The sequence below is a fragment of the Xyrauchen texanus genome, chromosome 20, assembly GCF_025860055.1.
Source record: "Xyrauchen texanus isolate HMW12.3.18 chromosome 20, RBS_HiC_50CHRs, whole genome shotgun sequence".
Classification (NCBI taxonomy): Eukaryota; Metazoa; Chordata; class Actinopteri; order Cypriniformes; family Catostomidae; genus Xyrauchen; species Xyrauchen texanus.
In genome coordinates this window covers 11,207,945-11,225,516 of record NC_068295.1, presented here as the reverse complement: position 1 = coordinate 11,225,516, position 17,572 = coordinate 11,207,945, and the positions used below count along the sequence as shown (strand labels likewise).

At 40.4% G+C, this 17,572-nt stretch overlaps 1 protein-coding gene across 3 annotated transcripts in view; it reads right to left on the bottom strand.

The window, feature by feature from the left end:
- Window positions 1–320: 320 nt before the first annotated feature.
- The window catches only part of LOC127660867 (ninein-like), a 30,515-nt gene continuing 13,263 nt past the window's right edge, over window positions 321–17,572 (bottom strand). Inside the window, exons 12-26 of one of the 3 annotated variants that reach the window (XM_052151314.1) lie at window positions 17,390–17,500; window positions 16,998–17,087; window positions 16,783–16,909; window positions 16,578–16,675; window positions 15,333–16,333; window positions 7,784–7,882; window positions 7,641–7,692; window positions 7,295–7,435; window positions 7,103–7,186; window positions 6,872–7,018; window positions 6,627–6,794; window positions 6,415–6,540; window positions 5,096–5,191; window positions 2,575–2,688; window positions 321–2,434 (exon numbers count right to left, since the gene is read on the bottom strand). In XM_052151314.1, the coding sequence (XP_052007274.1) occupies window positions 2,219–2,434; window positions 2,575–2,688; window positions 5,096–5,191; window positions 6,415–6,540; window positions 6,627–6,794; window positions 6,872–7,018; window positions 7,103–7,186; window positions 7,295–7,435; window positions 7,641–7,692; window positions 7,784–7,882; window positions 15,333–16,333; window positions 16,578–16,675; window positions 16,783–16,909; window positions 16,998–17,087; window positions 17,390–17,500 (2,670 nt within the window). In that variant the 3' untranslated portion in view covers window positions 321–2,218. Of the gene's footprint in view, window positions 2,435–2,574; window positions 2,689–4,078; window positions 4,682–5,095; window positions 5,192–6,414; window positions 6,541–6,626; window positions 6,795–6,871; window positions 7,019–7,102; window positions 7,187–7,294; window positions 7,436–7,640; window positions 7,693–7,783; window positions 7,883–15,332; window positions 16,334–16,577; window positions 16,676–16,782; window positions 16,910–16,997; window positions 17,088–17,389; window positions 17,501–17,572 lie in introns of those variants that run through there. The other 2 variants (XM_052151315.1, XM_052151316.1) reach the window with 2 other exon arrangements.

The following is a 17,572-nucleotide window of genomic DNA, read 5'->3' as shown; positions in this document are numbered from 1 at the left end:
TATAACTCTCGCCCTCTGCCTGATCCTAGATCAGCTCTCCCAGATATCCTCCTCAGCCAATTCCACTCTGAGTCAACAATGCATTGTGGGAAATGTTTGACGCTCATTCGATTTTTTATTACTTTGACTTTTTTTAATCGTTTAACAGAACTGATGTGATCATTAATGCAACTCATTAGATTAAGTGTTAGTGAGAGATAAATATTGAACTTTATCAAATGATGCCCTAAACTAGAAAAATACATTGTTAATGCTTTCCAAATAAAAACCCATACTCCGTGTTTTCTAAAACTATTTTTTATTTTTTTGTGTGTGTTTTTATAAAAGGTCTTTTATATTTGCTTACAACTGAGTGTTCACTTTAAGATAAAAGTAATTTCCATTACAAACAGTAGTAAAGCATAGCTTACTTCACCTAAGGCTGTTACAATTCAAGGACACACATTTCAAAACAATTTAAAAATGTTCGAATGCCTGTAATACTTTATGCGTAAGTATCCAAACTCATAAAACGAGCACTCGCTGGGAGACGACTGAAATGAAACTCCATAACTAGTAATTTTCCTCTCCGCACACAAATTATAGGCCTACTGTTGTTACCATGATGCTGACGACTCTTGAGATTCTTTCAGTCCACATAAATATTTTAATAGGCTCCCTATTGTTCATATTCACAGTGCTCATAATACGTGATTACAGTATATTATATGATGCATAGGTAGATAAAATAAATAAACAGTACAAGATCCTGCTGAAACTTGATTTGATGTAAGAATTTGCACCACAAATTACTTAAAGGTATAGTTCGCCCAAAAATGAAAATCGTCTCATCACCCTCATGCCATCACAGATGTGTTTGACTTTCTTTCTTCTGCTCAACACAAATATTTTTAAGAGAATATTTCAGCTCTGTAGGTCCTCACAAGGCAAGAGTACCAACATTTTGAAGCTCCAAAAAGGACATAAAGGCAGCATAAAAGTAATCAATAAAACTCCAGGGGTTAAATCCATATCTTCAGAAGTGAGTGTGGGTGAGAAACAGATCAATATCTAAGTCCTTTTTATTTACCATCAATCTCCCCTTTTACTTTCCTCTGTTGTTTTAGGTGATTTGCATACTTTGAATCGTGCATATCGCCACCTTCTGGGCAGGAAGGAGAATTTATGGTAAAAATGGACATGAATATTGAACTGTTTCTCACACACACCTATCAAATCACTTCTGAAGACACGGTTTAACCACTGGAGTCATGTGGATTCATTTCATGCTGTCTTTATGGCGCTTAAAAATATCTATAATATATATATATATTTTTTTTATAAAAATCTTTGAGTTGAGCAAATGAAAAGTCCTACACATCTCAGATGGCATGATATAATTTTAATTTTTGGGTGAACGATCCCTTAAATTATGAAGTAAATAATATTATACAAACAATTCCAGAAGAGAGAGAAAAAAAAAAATCACTAACAAAAACGAACAGAATAAATATTGAGACACTGTTTTTTTACTTCCCATCTCTCAAATGCAGAGACTGACCAAACTGATTTGCATTTCAATGAAAACTAAGAAATGATAGGTGGCTGGATGTGTAAGTGAACCCAGCCTCAGCTGCCTGTAGGACAAGCTTCAAGGAATTTCACCATTTTGGATAGAAATACTTTCCAACTGTAGTTAGACTCACCAGTAATAATCTGGCATAGTCCAAATCAAATTATAAAGCAAACAATCAAAACATTTTGCTGAACTTTAAGGAATAGTTCACCCAGATATAAAATTGAGCAGGAATTAGAATTGTGAGGTATGGAAGAGGAGAGTTTATTGTGTGCAAATAATGACTCCCATTTCGGTCCATTCCTTACACAAAGATATTGTATGACTTCAAAAGAATCCAAATATAGTGCACAGGTCAAATGAACTGCTTTTATGCTTTTCTTTAATGCTCTGTGCTATGTTGTGCAAGAGCCATTACAAGTAGTCAGATCATTTAGATTTCTTTCGGGTTTTTTACCTGCAAAGGCAGTTGTCATAATGCAATACAACAATGAACCATCTTGTTGCTTTCATGCAAATCACCTCCCAAACATACAAGTGTGAATGCCTTTCTGGCATTCTAAACATTGGACATTAATTTAAATGTAAAATTTAGGGTTTACATGTACACAGTTGAAGTAGTTCATTGCGTGAGTTTGTGCAATTGTAAAATTACGTGTCAAATCACGAGTGTGTAAAGTGGTAGGGTGTAGGGGTCAGCGGAGAAGGGCCAAGGTCACGGACAATCTTGTTGAGACTGGAAATTTTCTCCTCCAGGAGGAAGTTCTTCTTCTCTACTACTTTCTGACGTTGCTCTGTTTTCTCCAGGGCCTTCAGCAGCTGAGCGTTCTCCACATACAGGTCTTTAATTAACACATCAGCTTCACCGTTTCTAGTCAACTACAAAAACAGAGAACAGAACAGTGGTTAAACTAGAAATCAGAATTGCCCAGCTCTCAAAGAATAATATATATCCTCAAACAGTTTCTAAACAAACAGACAACAACTAGAATGGGATGGGGGATTTTGTGTTTACGTACCTGTTCTTTCAGCTGAGAGACTTTCTCCTGTAGCAACAGTTTGAGGTTTCTTAGCATGAGCTCCACCTCACTCATTCTCTCCTCCATCTGTAAAAGCACCACCTCCCGCTCATCCTGCAAGTCATACAGAGCAAAGTCAGAGGTCAAGACACGGATTAAGATGGTCAATTGGTCTGATAGTAAATAAGTTTGTCATACCAGCCTCAACTGCTCTCTGAATAATGCAATTAACACTGTAATTATTGCTGCATGGTTTTCCCTATACACTACACCAATTGAACCCCTAGAACAGGTTGTACAATTCCAGTCAAACGTTTGGATGCACTTTAAATTCATCATAATCTTAAATGTTTTGTTTAAAGGTTTTTGCTTGAATTCTTGACATGCGTTTTGTGCCAAAGTATGGATTTATTTAATAACAAAAATTTTCATTTTAAAAGATTTTATACTTATTTTTTAAAAGCAGCAAATATCCTTCAATATGGTTTAAAAAGCATCCCATGTGGATACCTCATTAAGTTGGTTGATACAATATATATACTGTCAAGAATTGTAATCTTGGCAAAAGGTGGCTACTTAAGAAAAAATAAGTAACAATTTCCATATTTTGGGAATGCATTTTCCCATACATTTGTTTTATTTGATAGTTTTAATGACTTCACTATTATACAAAAATGTTGAAAAACATGAATAAAAAGGAATGTCCAATCTGGTAGTACAGGTAATGTATTATGCAAAAGTAAAGGGTTAGTTCACCAAAACATGAACATTTTCTCAGCATTTACTCACCCTCATGCCATCCCAGATGTGTATAACTTTCTCTCTTCTGCGGAACACAAAGAAAGATATATAGAAATATATTTCAGCTCTGTATTTTGAAGCGATCCAGTTGGTTTTGGGTGAGAACAGACCAAAATGTAACTCCTTTTCATTGTATACTGTACATGTTGTCATTGCAGTCTCTAGGCACGATCATGATTTCAAGCTTGATTACACTTCCTAGTGCTTGACGCATGAACATAGTGCTAAATGGAGCTGTATGAAGTGTGATTGAGCTTGAAATCATGATCGCCAGTGAGTTTGTCACCATTCACTTGCATTGAGAGGACCTGCAAAGCTGAGATGTTCAACAAATCTTCATTTATGTTCAGCAGAAGAAAGTTATACACATCTGAGATGGCATAATGTTGAGTAAATAATGAGAGAATTTTCATTTTTGGGTGAAGTAACCCTTTAAAACATGTAAAGATAACATTTTTAAATGAACAAAATGATTAAAATACACTACACAAATTATTTACCCTAATACTTTATTTGGCCTCAGTTTTATTTTTTATATATATATATATATATATATAACTAAACACATTAACATCAATAAGAAATACAGTTAAAATAAAAACAAATATAAAGTAATAAAATAAACAATGAATAACAAAATCAATTAATAAATCAAATAAATACAAAATATTTATTATAATTAATAAAAACCCCACAAAAAAAAAACAACCCACACAAGGCCATGGTTACAAATAGAAACATAAAATAAAAATAACAATAAAATTAAATAAATAAATACAATAAAAAAAAAAAAAAAAAAACTGGATTAATCTCAGAACAATCATTAAAAACAGTTTAAGAGCTGTATTATGTTATAAAACTGATTCCATAACAGTGCAATCTTTGTAAACACAATTCTGCTTATTCACACAACACTGAACAGCCTGCAAATCTTGGAACAAATGCATAATTATAGATTGTACTGCCCATAATGCATCTCTTGCAAGGCTTTTCAAATCTTGACTTATTAAATCCCACCATACAGAAACCTGAGGCAGCCTCTGAACCACAGAGAAAGCGGGACACTCAGCAGAGAGGCTTTGCAGCACACTGCCACTATGTGACAGCTTTAGGTCACTACAGCACCCTACCTTAAAAAGCTACATGCTAACTCAGAGGACATTGACCTCAACATGACCTGATAATTGACCAGCAGCTAAAAAAAATAAAAAAAATCTGGCAGGAAGGGTTCAGTGATTGGAGGTCACAAGGTAAAGGTCAGAGTTCAAAGAGGTGGTGATGTCACACGTTACCACAGCTCCTACACCTGCAGAGGAAACACATACACTCAGCACTACATCTGTGGAAGAACACACCTGCACAGGTACACAGCATCACACACAAAAGGCTGAAGAAAGACCACATAAAATACCACATACAATCAACACTGTAGGGGGCGCTCTAACCCAGCTGCAACACAAAACAGAACCAGTCCTGCACCATGTGCTTCATGAAGAGTGTGAACAAGTGATTTCTGGCAAGTATCTCTCACAGGTATATTTTCCTTTCAGAGCAAAACAAACAGACACCAGACAACCCCAATTCACCAAAGGAAACCTGAACCTTCAGAGAGCGGATGTACACTAAATATATCCCAGAGAGAGTAAGCATTTAAATACACTTAAAACATCTATATTGATCCAGAGAGAGATCCCATGCAGACTGGAATAGTGTGCGTTACCTTCATGTTGAAGTTGGGGCCGTCACCATGGTGCTGTCTCCTCTGTTCCCCTGGCAACTGTAGAGGAGATGAGGGCAAGACTGCAGCCAGCTGAGCCTGAAGTAACAGACAATCTATGTTATGAGCAGGCCAAATGGAATCTGGAAATGTTTTTTTGTATTTTTTTTATATATACATAATTTAACCCTTTAAAATATGAGGGTGTTTTAATTTCCTGTTTTAGTGGCATACACAAAATTAAAGGCTTAGAAAAAAACAAGAGGGCCAACTGTTTAGTTTCATTGTAAAGAAAACTTAATTAACATTTGTATAAATTCTGAGACTCCAAACCCAAGCAACTGCTGAAACTTGAGCCAAAATGTACTTTATGTTCGTCTTATTTTTCTGATTTGACATTATATATCACTGGGTGTAAAAAAGCTGGCTCCAAATCACTGCATTTGTTTTGTTCCCAATCAGGTCAACTATGAGTAAAATTTGAGTCATAATTGAGTCTGTCTCATATACTTGGCACCATCTCCTGGTGGCCATATGTAACGGTCACTGATTAAATGTCTCTCTACCCAAATATGTATGATTTTTGCACTGATCTGAAATTCATCTGATCCAGGAATCTAAAGTGTTTTCAGCGAGATGCCAGAAAGCCAGATGGTGTGCACATTGTGCTTTGTGTCAATTATCGAATGATATATTCATCCGATTACCTTGTGTGTGGGCTCATTTGTAAGATAATTGCATCGTCTAAGTAATGGTATGATATTTTATGTTCCATTTATTTTTCATGAAGTTATATGCAAAAACACGGCATTTAAGAAACACCTGTACACGTGAAACATAAATGTCAAAGATATATACTTCGCTATATTTTTGTCTGCGAGTAAAACAAATAGGCTGGTTGTATTCTACTCTGAGAGCTTTCCAACAACATATGACAGATGGCTATTTGAGGAGTCTGATGTTTCTACTAATTACAATAATATGTACGCAAAGTGCAAAACGTTTAATAAATTAAATCTAATAAATCTAAACGGAACACTGATTTGTCTGCAAATTTCACACAGTTTTGGTCATAATGCCTACATGCATTGTAAAGTAGAGCTTCTAATATTTTAAACGCTACCCATTTTGTGTTGGTCAAGACAGTAGTTATTAATATTTTGACAATAATATGTTTTCTTCCAGGCACGCCAGCAGGCTTAAAGGTTTAAACATGGTAAAAAGTATACCATTTATTAATATCTAAAAAAACATCAGTAGCCAAAAATGTGTAATACACCAAACACAAGTTTTTTGCATGTGCAATGTTAATTGTGTATAACCTTGTTCCGTGCTGACAGCAGCTGTGCGTGAAGAGACTCCATTTCACGTTTCAAGGCTGATTTTTCTTGATCTGCAGTTTTCACCAGCCCTCTATGTTTCATACTCAACACCTCTAGCTGACGAATCTGTGAAAGGTAATCATAAATCACCATCAAATGCAATCTATATATCTCCAGTGCCTATAAGATGTGTATAATACACCTGCTCTGACCTGGTCCTTTGCTGTTTGGAGCTCTGAGCAAATCTCACTAATTTGTCGCTTTAGTTGCTGGTTCTCAGCTGTTAATGAGTCATGCTCCGCCTCCATAAGGCATGAAAGTTCCGCCCACACACGCCTTCCCTGCTGCTGACCAGCAGACACAACAGAGACCTTCAACAACTGACATGGCAAGGGGGAAATAAATGTTAAAGTGCCTCCATCTAACTGCAATGTTAAGCTCTTTACTCAATACTCACCTTCTCATTAGCAGATTGCATTTGTTTGTGGAGTGAAATCACTTCCTGTTTGAGGGCATCTCTTTCCTGTTGTGTGATGCGTAGGTCAGATTTGAGACGAGCGTTCTGCTGAGTGAGCGTCTGTAAAGAGGAGTCCAATGACATCACCTGGAGGTGACCAGAAACAGCACAATATAATTGGGATTCGAGTTTGATCCATGTATCTTTTGGTCCTTGCGTGTGTGTTTGTACCTTTTCTATACAGCGATGCAGTTCTGCTCTAAGCAGTTCCTTCTCTGTTCTGGATACAAAATCATCCCGATCAAACAACTGGAACTGAGCATGTGTGTAGACAAAGAGCAAGAGGAACAGGATGAATATTAAGAATGTTTTTGCTTTTTAACGAAGCATATTACCATGAAAATTAAACCATCATGATCGTACCCCATTCATCTCATTGCCTGGGCTTTGGTCATGGTGACGCATCACTTCCTGGCCAGTATGTCGAAAGAAATGCTCTGCAGTCTGTTGTAATAAAATATTATCCTCCTCCAGCTGCTGCCCAAGACGGCGTGGCTCTGAGAGCTGAAGAAAAGACAATAAGCTTGTGTGGGTGTGTGTGTGCGCCTCACTCATTAGACACGGTTTTAAGTTGACATTACAGAACACAACTGAAAGATAAAAAGATTTAAACACTTCTGTACTTATACACTGACAAAGATGGCAACTTTATTTGCAAGGAATGACAGCTTTACATTAAAAGTTTTTTGGTGGTGGAAATAAATCTCACCTGTCTATGAAAAGCTTGTGCCGTTCTCTTCCCCTGATTGATGTGCTGAAGACTAGAGAGAGAAATTTGTCATGTCATTCAACAGCTGCGAGACAGGACAAATAAAAACTGGAGGTTAGCGATCAGCAGCGAATGTGTATTACCGAAAGTTCTCCTGGTTCTCTCTCAGGTCCTCCTCTCTGACGGTTGAGATCTTGTGCTTTAGAATGAGGTTTTCTTTCGCCAGACGACACACTTCACTCCTAAACACAGGGTGCACTGTAAATCTACTGGTTCCAACTTGACACAACTGTATACTACAATGACTAGGCTGTTAAGGCTTTGAATATGTTTTAATGGTTGTTGTAGAAATTTTGATACTCATTGATCAGTGATAGTCATTGCAAGGGAATGCCCCTGTGTCTGAGGAATGCAGAGGGGGAGGATCTGCTTCTGTGGGCGACCTTGGGCAAGAGGTATAAAAAACAAGTCGGCCCTCCCCTTCAGGGTCTTACTCATGGCACAGATTAACTCCTGTGTAATGACTGGGTCCTACTTGCAAGAATAAATTCTTTTAAAAGACTGTTTGATTCAGAGTCTCTCTTACGCAGTGATAATGGTTGGTTAATAATTTTTTTGCCACAACATTGTTCACAACATACATCATTCTTAAGGCCTTTTCATACCATGTTCAAATTTACAGCACATAAACCATGCACAAAGGGTTTAAAACAAAATGCATTACTATGATCACTTTTAGGCAGAGGCCAAAATAACCTTTTTCCAGATAATAACCAAAAAAAATAAATAATCTATTTTGGACTGTGTGAATCGTTTTGGTGAAGAAGAAAAAAAGAACTAGAGAAAGTTTTAAATAGTCACACGGTTCCATAAAACTGGACATGGTGTGAACAGGCCACAGTCTGTTAAACTAATACAAGGCTCCACAGATATTTGCATTGGTAAGCATGTACATAAACAGTGTAAGCAAGGGTTGGGTAAAATTGGAGAAAAGCTTGATCCACTGATAGGTTCGGAGTGTGGGAAGCATTAATGATGGTGGGTGGGGTTCTATCTCTGCAAGGGGCAAGGTCTGGAGCATGGACTCACACAGAGGTGACTGAGAGCAGCAGGCAGCAAACAGGATGAGTGATCAAGGGATTCTCTTCTACTGAAGCAGGACACTGTGGACTATCACACAGTACCTCCGCTCTTGCATTTGTTCGTGGATCCTGAGAGATTTGCCCTGCAGATCATCAAGTCCTTTGCGCAGTTGTGAGTTCTGCCTCTCAAACTCCATGCAGAAGACTTCCAGCTCAGCCACTGCAGCGATCTTCTCCTTCAGGTGTGACCTGATTTCAAGCAATGAGTCCTTGGAAGAATTAAAAGAGTCAGAGTCCTCACTGTGCATCTCGAGTTCCTGCAGCATTATCTTCAGTTTAGAATTCTCTTCCCTCAGTCGTGCAGTCTCTTCCAGGAGCAATGCCTGCTGCTTGTGGAAGGTCCATCCAATGTCTATCTTACTCTCAAGACTTTTGATTCTTCTCTCCAGGTTTCTATTGTGCTCCAAAATCTGCAAGCTCTCACAGATGCTCTGCCCATTTAAGATTTTGAGCTCAGAAAGGTCCTCATCTTTGATCTTTGGTAGTACATATGGATGTGTGATATTCTGCCCTCTCTCCAGGTCCTGTGGGTCAGGGCTCTGCCATTGGGAGCTGGTGCATTCTGCAGCTCTGCTGAACTGCATCATCTCTTGAAGATTCAGGATCTTCTGCATGCACAAATCTCTCATATCAGCAACCTTTTCTCGCTCTTGGTCAACTGCAGTTAGTGCATACACCTCATTTGCCAAAGCATTGATTTGATCCTCAAGACTTGTAATTCTGACAGCATCCTTGGGTTCATCTAGTTTGTCATTGTATGTTGTCTGGGTGTCATCAGGGCCTGGAGATTCATGATGCTGCAAGCTCTCATGATAAAAGGAAGCTTCAGTTTCTGCTAAGATATGAGCTTCTAGGACCCTCGGGACATTGACTACATCAATGCCTTTTGTAGTTACTACATGCTCTGGGGTCTTATTCTTTTTTTCACCAATGTCTTCTGTTGAAATGGATGTTTTATGACCCACCAGCTCCTTTGCTGGACCTAAGGCACCCTCACAGATTTCTGTGCCATTCAAAATATCACCATAGGTCATCTCTGAAGTGTCAGCACACCCTGCACCTTGCATACAACAAAATAGTGCCATTTCAAGCTCTGTAAAATTAGCATCAGAAACTTTACAATCAGTTTGAGCATTTGTGCTGATCTCAGCATTCTGAAAGTGTCTTCTCAATACCATATCATCAGAACTCTCTTTCCGCATTCCAGTATTACTAAGATTCTCCTCAGCCGACATAACTATGCTGCATGTAACTTGAGTCAAGACCACCTCTTTTTTAATACTGGGAAGATCAGAACTTTGTTCCCCACTGCTGGTAGATTCTTTGTCAGCCGTGTCTACTCTTACTAGAGCTTTATCCTCTGCACAAGAATCTGAAGTAGTAACTCCTGTAACTTCCACCTCTGGATGTCTGTGTATCTGTGTGCTGCAATCAAGCTCTGAATCAACTTCATCCAGTATACCCACTTCCTCTTCAGAAAATTTGGCCTCATCACTCTCATTAGTGTACAAGTGTTCTTCTTTCTCTTTTTGTGTATGATTTGACTTTGGTCTGTCTGTTGCTCCATTTAAACTTCTGAGGGGCTTTATATTGGCTTCATTAGTTGGTCCTGTGGAGGTTTCTTGGATGGGTTCACCAAAGGGTTCTAAAGTTAATTCTCTGCAAGATTCTTTACAGTCTTTTTTGTTTGGCTCTGCAGAGATTTCCACAATGGTCTCAACGCAAGGTTTTCCAGTGGTTCCTGTCAATAGCAACATCATTTCTTCCAACTGCATCACTGTAAATTGGAGTGTTTCTCTTTCAGCAAGCAGAGCCACTCTATCCTCCTTCATTGCCATCACCATGGAGATATTCTCCTTTAGTTTCTCCTTCAAGTTTTCAGCTATTTGATGGTTTCTGCCTTTCAGCTCCATGCTCTCAGATAGTCTATTCTGTAGCTCTGCCCTCTCCTGGACAAAGTCTTCCATGGTGTGTTGTAGCATCACCTCCAGCACAGTCGTCTTGTTCTCAGCTTGTACCAGCAGCAGGTCTTTGGACTCCATGCTCTTCTGCAAGTGGTTGTACAGTTCGTTGAGTTGCCGGGTAATCGCAATCTCTTTGGTTTGTGCAGCGCAGCTGAAAGTCTCCAGCTCGGCCTGAAGACGCTGGTTCTTGTCTGTCAAAGCTTTAATAACTTGGGCATGTGCAAGTTCAAGGCGCTGATGCTTCTTTTTGTCCTCCTCCCTTTCTAGGTCCAACACCTCCAACAGCTTACGCTGCTGCTCTGCCTCCTGGACGGCAGCATCTGACTCCTTCTCCCAGTGGGTGCGGTCTGCAGCATGCTGTTGGGCAAGTGCTGCAATCTCTCTATGGTAGTGCTGTTCCAGTTGACATACATCTGCCTGAAAATGCTGTGACACTACCTCCTGGTCACCACAGAAACGAGCCTCCACCTCTTCGAGTCGCTGAGAGAATTGTTTCTCTAGCTCTCTCCTGTGCGCGGACAACCAACAACAACAACAACTTCTAACATTACCTGAAAGAAATACTCACCAATGCATATGGAACATTTAAAAAAATAGTTGAGATGAAGAATACATGTTTTGCATGTTGCAAAATGACAGGTTAGGGTTAAGTGGTAAATTCAAATGTACATGGGCAAGAAAAGTTTGAGAAGCCAGTCTTTGTCTTGCACTTGCTGTATGCAAGTGTTGCTACCTTTATATGAACCAAATTTCTAAAAGATAGAAAAAACTTTGAGGACCTAGCTTGAAGTACACACAAGAGAAACAGCTTTGTACAGAAGCAAAAACATAGCAAAATTGTAGGATAAGGTTAGTCTATAGCAGGGGTTCTCAACCATTTGCAAGCTGGGCAACCCCAAAGCTGGTTCATTCCAGTTGGGGCCCCAGTGCCCCCCGCCCTGCGCTTTATTGTTGTTGTTATTATTATTATTATTATTATAATAATTGGCAGTAGCACCAGACTTCTAATGTGAGCTTGCAGGCATTATTATTATTATTATTATTATTATTATTATGAGTAGTAGTAGGCCTATCATCATTACTAGGCTATTGCTATAAAATTATATGAGGTTACATGCTTTATTGTTGTTATTATTATTATTATTATCATCATCATCATCATCATCATCAGTAGGCCTATTATCATTACTAGGCTATTGCTATAATTGGGAATTGGCACCAGACCTCTGATATTAATTTATGCTTTATTATTGTTATTATTACTAGGCATCATCTGCATTTTTACAGAAGCTTGCTGGTAGGTGATGTTAATGTGAGACCTGAGCCTGCTCTGCCTTGCAAAGATCCTCAATTTGTGGCTCAATGTTTGATAAACATAGCCTCAAATCATCCTCGATTTGTGCACGATTGCGGTATTTCGTTTTCAGTCATTTTTGAGAATCCTGCCTCACACAAAAATGTCGACGCGAAAGGAAGGAGAATCTTCAGTCACAGAGTTCAAGGTATTCCTGCATCAATGCTGCCCAGAATGATGAAAGAGGGCAGGAGCTAAAAAGTTCCTTCAGTCTACTGTCACTCTTCAGCTCAATAAGCTGTTCCTGCATATCAATTGATAGCTCGTTTGCTGTGTACACAAACGGATCTCGAACCCACGCAAAAGAGCGATAATCCTCTTTAAAGTATGTCGCAAATTGTTTTCTCATTGCTGACAGGTGCTCAGACGCTGATTGAAATAGGGAGGAGAAATCGTGCCTGCATCAGTGATAAAGTCTGCAAGGCTGGGGAACATGTCGCAGTTCCCTCGACTGATGCGGCCATGCCAGAGGTCTAGTTTTTGTGTGAAGGCGTGCAATTTGTCTGTAAGGAGCAAAATATGATTTTCGCGGCCTTGCAAAGACAGGTTGAGGCCATTCAAGCGGTCAAATATATCGAACAAATAGGACAGAGATGCAAGCCACATAGTGTCATCCAGATGCTTCGCCAGATCTGATTTGATTTCTGTCAAAAACCACTTCACCTCCTCTCGCAGCTCATACAACCGCTGTAACACCCGCCCCCTGGAGAGCCAGCGAACTTCAGTGTGCAGAAGCAGCTGTTCGTGCCCTGACCCCATCTCCTGGCAGAGGACCCCAAAAAAAGCGAGAGTTTAGCGGCCGTGATTTGATGAGATTTATTATTTTCACGGATTGGTTCAGCACGGAGTCAAAGAGAACCGGCAATTTTTTTAGCAGCTAGTGCTTCGCGATGGAACATGCAATGTGTCCATTTCACAAGTGGAGCTACTTGCTGAACGCGAGCAGCAAGGCCACGCTCACGCCCCGTCATTGCCTGCGCACCATCCGTGCATAGGCCAACGCATCGGTCCCAAACCAAACCATTTTCACGGATAAAAATATCAAGGACATTGAAAATGGCTTCTCCTGTAGTGTGCGACTGAAGAGGCCGGCAAAACAGGACATCCTCCTCAATCGCCTTGTCCCGCAGATACCTGACATATGTGAGGAGCTGTGCCTGCCCAGCAATATCAGTGGATTCGTCCAGCTGCAGCGCGTAGTAAGGACTCTTTTTTACGAACTCTATCAGTTGCTCTCTGATATCATTGGACATGTCTACAATTCTCCTAGCGACTGTGTCATTGGACAGTGGTACTGCACCGAGTTTGGCTGCTGCACTATCGCCTATCATTATTCTGCACATGTCTTGCGCTGCCGGCAAAATGAGAGTCTCGGCGATTGTATGCGGTTTACCCAGTTTACTGATCCTTTTGGCCACTACATACGATGCCTCCAAACACTGTTTAGACACAGTGCTGTGCACTGAAATGGTTGCCTGTTGCTGATGGAGGCCATCAAGCTTTCTTTTAAAATATTCAGCTGGTTTATTTTTAATGCCAGCATGCTTTGTTTCGAGGTGCCTTTTTAATTTGCAGGGCTTCATACTGTCGATTGCCAGCACCTCGGCACACACGACACACTGAGGTCTCAGATCAGCCGTGACTGTAAACCCAAATTGCAGGTATGCTTCATCGTACCTTCGAAGCTTTTTTGCAGCTGGTGGTGCGTCGGTTGGCTTGTTGGTCCTCACAAGAAATTTCTCCATTTTGATGTGTTTTCAATAAAGTTTAGGCAATATGTAACTGTGTGTGTGGTGTATGTTGAGACGTATCAGGGGCTAATCAGTCGGGACTTAGGCACAATCTTTAATTAAACGAACAAAATAATTATTTTGCAGACAATTCAGATTTTATTTTAATACTTAACAATTGTAGTCCTCATCAGTGTGTGTGTGTGTGTGTGTGTGTCTGTCTTAGTCGTGTGGGTAGTTTTAGCTAAGTGTAGCTACTGCCTAGCAGTTAAAAAAAAAATATTGGCTAGGGCTGAGATTTTATCTAATCTTAAAAAAGAATGTTTGTGTGTTTAGTCTTTAAAAAGACTGTTGAGGTTTTGTAGTAAAGGCCTATGTAAATCGAGATTGATAAGAGTAGCGAGAGCTGGCACAAGCGAACTTGGCAAGAGACTAGACTAGAATGAATGGAAAGCTATGTCATGAGTCAATTTAAATGCAGTGATTTATTTTTGTGTGAGAGTGAGTGAACATTTACATTTATACCCCGATCTGTAAGCCAGGGCGGGAACAGCGGCGGCCATGCGCGCATCATTTGCAGCCTGGACGCGGAGGGGTGTGTGTCTCCTCTCTGCTCTGACTGCTGCGCGAGGCTACTGAGAGACTGACCGCCTGTGAGTACTTTTGGACGGGAGAGGGGCTCACGGCAGCACCCGCTGTTCGTTGAGCACAGTAGGCCTAACTGCAGAGTGATTTGTGCTTTCGAGTCTCCAAACACCACAAAAGTCTCCAAAAACACCAGTAAAAGTCACTGGATTTGTCGCTTTTGACACAAAAAAAAAGCCGCCAGGAGGATGATTTGTTTGTGTTATAATCAGTGCTTGAAGTGGCGGCACTCTCTTTGCATTGGCAAATCATGACATTTTTACAGTGAAAAACAAAACTTGGAGATATTGCTGTTACAACAATGTATTGTTATTTATTTAGCATAGCGCAGCTCACAGCAATACTCAATCGTGTTTTGAATGATTCAGTGTTGTGAACGAATCGGTTGAGTCAAAGATTCAATGACCCATTCACAAACATCTGTCTCATTCTTGATGAATCGGCCGTTTGAACGAATCGCTTGAATGAACGACTTAATGACTCGCTTAATGAAACCGCTTATGCTTATCACCTGCATTTGCGCTCACTATCGACAAACCAATCAAATTTGTTCAAAACTTTTTTTTTTTAATCAGTCCAAACACATTTTAATTTGTATTCAGGAGTTATGTATATACAAATCTATAACTTTTTATGACAGTAGTCTAGTGATACATTTTTTTTTCAAGATTTCTTCCCTTCCATCGTAGCCTACTCGCGCCCCCCCGGGAGAGTGTCCGGGGCGCGCCCCACCGGTTGAGAACCACTGGTCTATAGTATTCCTAGGTAGCCTAATATTAGAAAAGTTTTTTTATCTGAAACTTAGGTCAATGGGAGGTCCACACCATGATATATAAACAAATGAGTGCATGACTTACCTCTCTTCTGCAATGTCAGTGCGCAATTTTTCAAGAAGGCTGCTGAGTCTCTCTCTCTCTTTGCAGTGTTTGGCACTTAGCTCCTGCATGGCCTTCCTGTGTGTCTCCTCCATCCGGTTTTGCTCTTCATTTAGTACATGCTGCCACCTCCTCTCTTCCTCTTCTCTCTCTGCTTGCAGTCGCTCTCTTTCCTGTTTTAAACTGGCCTGCAGTGCCTCCTCACTTTGTTTCTCCAGCTGAGATCTCTCTGTACACCAGTGCTCCATCATGATGCTCTTGTTCTCCTCCTGCTGTGCACGGAAGTGTTCCCGCTCCTCCTCTAAATGCTGTAGGAGAACAGCATGATGCTGCTTCTCCAATAAAGCATGCTCCTCATCCTGCTGCTCCCTGAGCCTTCTCTCTCTCTCGCTCCTCTCCTCCAGTATGGCCTGTAGTGCCTCCTTACTGACCTCCTCTAACTTCTCCCTTTCCTGTTCCCACTCCTCCCTTAGCCTCTTCTCCAGCTCCACACACTCCCATTCGGTTTTCTGCTGCACCTCCTCAAGCTGAGCACTAAGAACCTCCTTATGGCTCCTCTGCAAATGTTCCAGCTCTTGTTTCCACTGCTCCGTGAGCCTCCTCTCTTCCTTTTCCCTTTCTTCCTGCAGTCTGTCTCTCTGCTCCTGCAGACTTGCCACTAGCGCCTTCTGGTACTTAAATTCCATCACGCTGATCTCCTCTGCATGTGCTTTGCTATGCTCCTCATAAGCAGTCTGTTTCTCCTCCAGAACTCCCACCTGCTCCTTCAGCTGCTCTGCACGGCTCCTAGTGTCCTGCAACTCTTGCATGAGAGAGCTGAGCTCCTGCTGATGGAGAGTGTGGAGTGCAGACACTTCCAGCTGCAGCCTGTTTGCTCGTTCTAGCGCTCTTGCCATCTCCTCCCTCAAAATCTGCACCTCCTGTTGGTGCTGCAGGGAAAGACAACTCCTCTCCTCCTCTGCACTGTGTTGTTCTTCTTGTATCTGCAGAGGGGTCAGAGTTTTATTAACATTTTATTTCACTTAAGACTGTTCTGAAAGGCAATACAGTGACAAGGCCCCTTCTTTGGTTTCATTCTGTGCAGGTTGGTTGGATATAATGTAGATGCAATGCATAATTAGGAAAGATATGAAAACCCTGCAAGCATCCATATATATCATAAACATTATACAGTTTCTCTATGGTTAATTTTACTTCAATTTTCCTGCATGTGTTTGTGTAGCATACCATGGCCCTGATGTTTTCTATCTCTCTTTGGTGTTGCTCCAGTAGCATCTCCGTCTCCAAAGTCATGTTTAATGTCTGCTGCTTCTGAGAACCTAAACCTAGACAACAAAATAGCACTCCTGAGTACACTTGGCAGAAGATGCACCACAATAGTAACCACCTATTTAGGGTAATCATTGTGTGTGTGTGGCCATTTTTATGTTACCTGTGTCTGGGCTCTTTCTGGCCAGTTCCTCGGAAAGACTCTGTTCAGGACGTGTTGAGGTAATGCTGCCTAAAGTTTGATATTCCTCCAACTGAGTTTCCAACTCATCTATATGATCCTGTAACTCCTACAGTGTACACAGCAGACATTGATGTGAGATTCAGTGGAAAGGTGACACACACACAAAGATAAAAATAGACAGAGAGGTTGCTGACCCTACACTGCTCCTCATAGTTCCTACGTAGCTGTCTCAGACGGTCCTCTTGCTGGTAGAACTCGGCACTGTCTGGATCCAAATCACCAAACTACATACATATATACACACACCAAAAAAATTATAAAAACCCACAAAAGTATAAATAAATAACAAACATTGCAAAATATAAAATACAAAATGTCAATTAAGCTTTAAAACAACACACAAGCTATAAACCTGATCGGATATGTCTATAATTATGTCAGTTGAGCAGAGTGTGTAATGTCAGCATGGATGGGCGTGTCTGTGCTTAAGTCATAGTTGAATATGCCTAGGCTGATGTCAGTTTGTATTTATGCATCTTTCTCCTTATGTCAGTGCTGATTTGCAAGTCTGTACTGATGTCAGTACCCTATCTTTCAAAACTGCATCCAGGTTTTTCTGTAGTTTGTTAATCTGGTTTTCAGCCTCCACCAGTTTCTCTGTGCTCTCGAGAAGTTCAGTTTCCAGACGGCCGTTCTCCTACACAACAAAAAGTTCAGACATAAACAAAAAATTTTTTTCTCTATTCTCTAAAACAGAATAATGGCAATG